The sequence below is a fragment of the Prunus dulcis genome, unplaced genomic scaffold, assembly GCF_902201215.1.
Source record: "Prunus dulcis unplaced genomic scaffold, ALMONDv2, whole genome shotgun sequence".
Classification (NCBI taxonomy): Eukaryota; Viridiplantae; Streptophyta; class Magnoliopsida; order Rosales; family Rosaceae; genus Prunus; species Prunus dulcis.
Window position 1 is genome coordinate 10,069 of NW_023010327.1, and position 6,023 is coordinate 16,091.

Consider the following 6,023-nt stretch of genomic DNA (forward strand, 5'->3'; position numbering starts at 1 on the left):
ATATTTGGAAGTCTATTGGAATGTTACAACTGCTCATATACATTATTTACTTATTTGAATTGTTTTCTATTTTTGTTTGTTGTTTTGTTTGCATTTTCAAGGCTAATGGAAATATGTGTCATTGCCAAGTGCACATATAAGTCGGAGACCATTATGTTTTCAGTTTCATCGAAGTCATCCATGGTTGATATTTTGAAGATTTTGTGTCTAAGGTTTAGGGGTTTGTAGTTGGGCAATTTCACGTTACGGTATTCGCTGCCCAGTTAAGTTGTTTTCTAGAAACGGATAGCGATTTGGACATGATGATGACATATTTGTTGATGTTAAATTTGAAGAGTCTGGATATTTTAGTGAAGGATTTATGCAGGAACAATGAATATAGTGGTGATTTTTGTGTAAATAAGGAGTTGACAGCATGTGAAAAGGGCGAGTCGTCGGGTTTTAGTACTGTTGAAGACATAAATGAATTTTTGGGCAGGTCGAAGAGTACTAGAACTCATGTAGGGCACGTCTCCCACATCATGTGGGGCAGAAGTTTGACGGTGGTGTAGAGGAGTTTCGGTTGAAATTGTGCAAGTACGCTCTCGAAGTAGGATTTAATTTTTTTATATGCCGGCAATGACAAGAAGCGGGTGATTGCTGTTTGTTCGAATAAGAAAATGGAGGGTTGTAGCTGGCGTGTTTATGCTTCTCGTTGTGAAGCTACTGACTGTTTTGTAATTCGGACGTTAAATAATGCGCATACATGTGCTGGTCGGATACGAGAATCAAAGAGTAAGATGATGAGGTCTCGTGTGGTGTGTTCTCTCTTTATGGACATAATTCGTGAAAAACCAGAGCTGAAGCCAGTTGAGATTATACGCGAGTTCAAAGATTATTACGATATAGACATTTCATACTACCACGCATGGTTTGGCAAAGAGTTAGCTAAATTGGACGTTCACGGTGATGAGTCGAAGTCCTTCAACGAGTTAGTCTGGTATGCGGACGCCGTAAAGGAAACTAACACTGGTTCTCTCTGCATTCTTGAATGTGAAACTGGAATTAATCGCTTTAGACGTTTTTTTTGTGTCTTCTGGTGATTGCATTGCTGGATTTCAATATTGCATACCCTTGCTGTTCATTGATGCTATGTTTTTTAGGAGCAAGTACAAGGGGCAGCTTCTCTATGCTTCCGGAAAGAATGGGAATCAAGGTATGGTTACTGTAATGTATTAAAGATTTCATTTGTTGCAAATTTTTAGCAGAAACTGCAGTGCAGTTTCTTGTTTCATAATTGGATTTTCTTAATAATGTTTGAAAGTCTGTGAGAATGTTGCAACTATTCATGAACTTAAATGTGTTTTAAACTTGATTTTAGTACTTTGATCATGGATTTGCCTTTTCATTTCCTTTCAAAATTGAGCAGATTTGTTTTCATTAACTGCACTGCAGTTTCCGTTTTTTGCTTATACTTATGTTTTTGGTTTTGTTTTGCAGGGTTTTTAACAGGACCTGCCCTGGAATTCCTCGGAAACTGGGACGGACCCCGTCTTGTTACCAACATCACCCCAATGCCAGGCCCACTTACTAAAAACGGAGACATTCTACCAAAATTTTGGCAGAGTCCCCCTTGTAAATTGAACAAACCCAACAAAATTCAACATGCATAATGTATATAATATAATCCCAACCAGCAGCATGCTTTCAACATTTTACATTAAACACAAAATGGCCTCCGGCCTCACAAATAAAACCTAATATGGGCAATAATAGAGCATCTGCTGAATTTAGTTTTCCCTCTTTGAAATTACTCGAAGACTAATCTGTGGTCCCTCTGCGCGCGGATCCATTCCCTTTTTTTTTCCTTCCTTTCGAGGGTTCCTAAGCTTTGAAATAGAGCTTCTCGCCTGAAATTCTCCTTTGAGTGACTACTGTCTGGGGGGCACAAAACAGAAAACATGTGAGTGGACAAAAACAAAGTTTTCATTTAAAACAACCTAATAACCCCACTGTGTAAAAATAATGCCCAAAACATGCAGATTCATAACTCATATTTAATATTCAAAACCATTAATCTCTGAAAATCCTTTAAAACCACAAACCACTTAATTCATAAACTTCATTCCCAAAATTAAACTGATCTTCCCAACCCACTACATATACTCTAATTGCTTTACACTCACACCTATATATAGATATAAATATATAAATATACAATATACAATATACTCATCACACTACCTAGGTATTGGGGAAACAATCCAACCAGGGGATTGTTTGGCTAGCCCACAGGATTTCCAGGTGTTATCCTACGTCTAGAGATGAGCGGTCCAACCGGGGGGCGAAACTCCATAGCTCACATGCCGGAAATATCAACGCCACGTGTAGCTCCAATACTAAGTCCTACGCGTGCAGACTATATCATCACACACTGGAACTACCAACGCCATGTGTGATGATTTCAAACAATGTACATAGTCTTCCCATACGCCGGAACTACAAACATCACGTATGGGAAGTGTCTAACACATCGGAACTACCAACGCCATGTGTGAGACTAATAATCAAGGGGATGGTACTTACATAGTGTAATCATACATCTTCTCTCAACAACCCCTCATACTCAAATTCTTCCACAATCTAACCTCAACGACCCAAGTACTCCATACATATAGACAATATAGATAGAATTTCCCAAAATCCATATAAACATACACACGATACTCAAATAGATCAACACCCAAAATATATTGCCAAAGGTTATAAAAACATCAAATTCCTCAACCGAATATATATTATATCCCACACACCATTTAAAAACATATGCATAAATCTTTCATCAATAAAACCATACGTATGATTGAAAACAAAGTCCACTCACAAATAGTCCCAAGCTACCCGACCCTGAGAGGGTCCTGCCTACTGGGTACGAGCAGTCGGAGCACTTATTTCGAGATACGAACCCTTAATTAATATAAAATTACTTTAAAATAATAATCACAAATTAAATACTTAATTCCCCAAGTTCCCAGTGTGTGTACATTGAACGAGGTATTCTAAGGCTCATCTACATGTTAGGAAATACGTCATGAAAGTCTGATCAGAAAAGGACGGTTATCGTAAACCACAACTTCGAATTATTGAATCGGAACATCCGAGGCTCCGATTCACTATCCGGGAAATTCTATACGATCCTAGGAGTGCCTAGATTAACATGTTTTAATTTGGAAATGATTCAACGGTCAAAACCTATCGTACCTAGATAACACACAATATGCGAAATTCATTCGGTAGTCAAATGACGTCCGAATCAAAATCCGAGCACACCTACGCGCTCGTGACAACACAAGGATTACAACAGGATAAAATGTGGCTTCACCACCCTCGCCCAAGCGCCGGCAGCGTGTCGGTGTGTAGAGTAATTTTCGGCTCCTCCTTCCTACCCTAGATACAATTCGAGACAAGGATCAATTTATCCAACTATGGAGAGGTCCAATTTGGACGGCAACTGGCTGGAATTTCACTTTGAAATCCGGCCAAAACTTAGGTTTTCAAATCGAAATTCTAAACTCAAAATCGATCCAATCCTATGCAACAGACAGTTAGAACTCGGAAAAAGAGTAAGAACCCTCACCTGTTTCATCGAGATTGGGCGGCGGAGACGGCGGTGCGACGACAGAGAAAAACCGGTTCATACCAGTCAATATTGCCGGCGGGATTCGAGTTTTCGGTCGGGAAAATTGGCCGCCCTTAACTAGGGTGTCGAGCCAGAGCTAATGGGACCGGTGCCGGCCCTTGCCACGGCCAATGCTGCGAGAAACGAATAGAGAGAAAGAGTCTGGGTCAGGGAGAGAGAAGGCAGAGCGTGCGTGCGCTAGGAGAGAGAAGAGATTTCTGATTTTTCTACTCCCAAGTTTGATTTATTTACGATTTTGCCATTGAACCACTTTTGGTCGCCAAAACTTCGTTACAAGTCCAATTCAAGCCTACCGTGTGTCTACGGACTCGTCTCAGCACGACCAACCCAAAAATACCAGTCACTAACCCAAACTCTTCTCGAATGAGAAAATGACTAAAATACCATTATCCCAAGGGTAAATTCATAAATTTTACTAAAATAAATTAAATGGGTAATTAAATTTGGAGTCGGGGTGTTACAGTTTTATCCTCTAGCTTTTGGAGTTGTTGATTCTGAGACAGAGGAGAATTGGACTTGGTTTCTTCAACATTTGGCTGCTATATTGCTACCGATAGGGAGAGTGGTGACCTTTTTCTCGAACCGCAATCAGGGTTTGTTAAATGCAATGGGGTTTGTGTTTCCTGGATGGCCTCATTTTCACTGTTATTATCACCTTAAATTGAATTTGATATCGAAGTACCCGAAGTCAGGTTATGGGAAACTGCTCCAACATCGTGTTATCAATTTATTTGGTAGATGTGCATATGCTGTTACGAAGGAAGAGTTTAAGGTAGCAATGGATGAGTTGGTGATTGTTGGGAGTTCGAAAGTGAAGACAATTATATATGATTTGTCTAGAGATCACTATGTCAACGCATTTTTCAAAGGAATGCATTATGGGGAGATGGAAAACAGTTTAGCCGAGTCGCTTAATAATTGGGTTGGTGTGTTTCGAGATTTGCCCGTGCTACCTTTGATTGAAGGGATTCGACAGAAATTGATGGTATTGAATTCTCAACGACGAATTGAAGCGGAGAAGTGGACAACAATTTTGTGTCCGAAGATGGAAACTAGACTGTGGGAAAATGCAGAGGCCGGTAGGACTTGGGCAGTTCGTCGTTCTCGTTGCACTGTTTTTGAAGTATTTGCTGATTATTCTGTGATGGTTGATCTCGAGCAAAGGACTTGTTCTTACCGTCTTTGGCAAATTGATGGTTTTCCTTGTACGCATGCGGTGTCTGCAATTCTAGCAAAGAAAGATTCAGTTTATGATTACGTGGAGTGATACTACAAGACTGACTTCTTTCAAAAAGCCTATGAGAGTCTTATTTTTCCTATTTCAGATATTGGGAAAGGCTTGGGCAGCGACGGTTCTACAGCTGGAGTTATGCACAAAAACTGGACATAGTCCGGGGGCTTTGCTTTCCGATTATAGTTTGGCTTTGGCTTTGGTTGACTCTTTTGAGCCATCATTTTGATTCTTTGCTTTGGTTTGTTTTGAGCTGTCTTCTTTTGTGGTGACATTTCTTATGCCATTTGTGATCTGCAATAAGAAGTGATGAAAATACTATTAGGACAAGTAGAGATCAACTACAAGGAAGAAGTATAAACAGTTGAGAAGAAAATAGAAAACAGAAACTGCAATGTAGTTTGTAGTTCATTGCATTGCATTAAAGCATGCAATGCAAAAAATAGACATATTTGATGCTCTTCCTCTTTTAAAAGGAGCAATCCAAAAGGCAAAACATCAAACAAAATAGAAATATACAGTCCTGATCTCTTGGACTACAGGGGTCCAAGAGATTCAGTCATCGTTGGATGTAAATTCAACGATTCACTCACTCTTGCACTCCTTTTAAGAAACTTTTTTGAACCATTGGATTGATATCCAACGGTGGGTGACCACAATCTCTTGGACTCCTGTGGTCTAAGAGATCGGGATAATCTAAAACACAAAATATCACAAAAAAATATACATCAACTTGACATGAAATGGAAAGATTAGCATGGTCAAAACAAGAACTACAAACTAAAACGGAAACTAGAGTGCAGTTTCCTTTTTCTTCAGTGCACAAAACAGATATATTTGGTGCTCTTCCTCCTTTAAAAGGAGCAATCCAAAATCAAAACATGATCAAACATTATAGAAATATAACAAGAGCAACCCCCAAAAAAAAAAAAAACTTAACAGAAACTACACAACAACTTGACATGAAATGGAAGTATAAATAATTGAGCAGAAAATAGAAAACAGAAACTTGTTATGTCGTTTTGATAGCTGTAGGTTTTGGGTGAAAACTAAATATTCATATTTGACAATAAAGCACAATGGCACATGTAGTAATTTTAGTATTCTTCGATT

At 39.1% G+C, this 6,023-nt stretch overlaps 1 protein-coding gene across 1 annotated transcript; it reads left to right on the top strand.

Annotated features, from left to right (window-relative positions):
- Nucleotides 1-659: 659 nt before the first annotated feature.
- On the top strand, nucleotides 660-4,946 carry LOC117613457. The gene is made up of 4 exons (XM_034342063.1): nucleotides 660-979; nucleotides 1,143-1,195; nucleotides 1,480-1,535; nucleotides 4,143-4,946. Exons 1-4 carry the CDS (start codon nucleotides 660-662, stop codon nucleotides 4,944-4,946), a joined length of 1,233 nt encoding a protein of 410 aa, XP_034197954.1.
- Nucleotides 4,947-6,023: the final 1,077 nt, after the last annotated feature.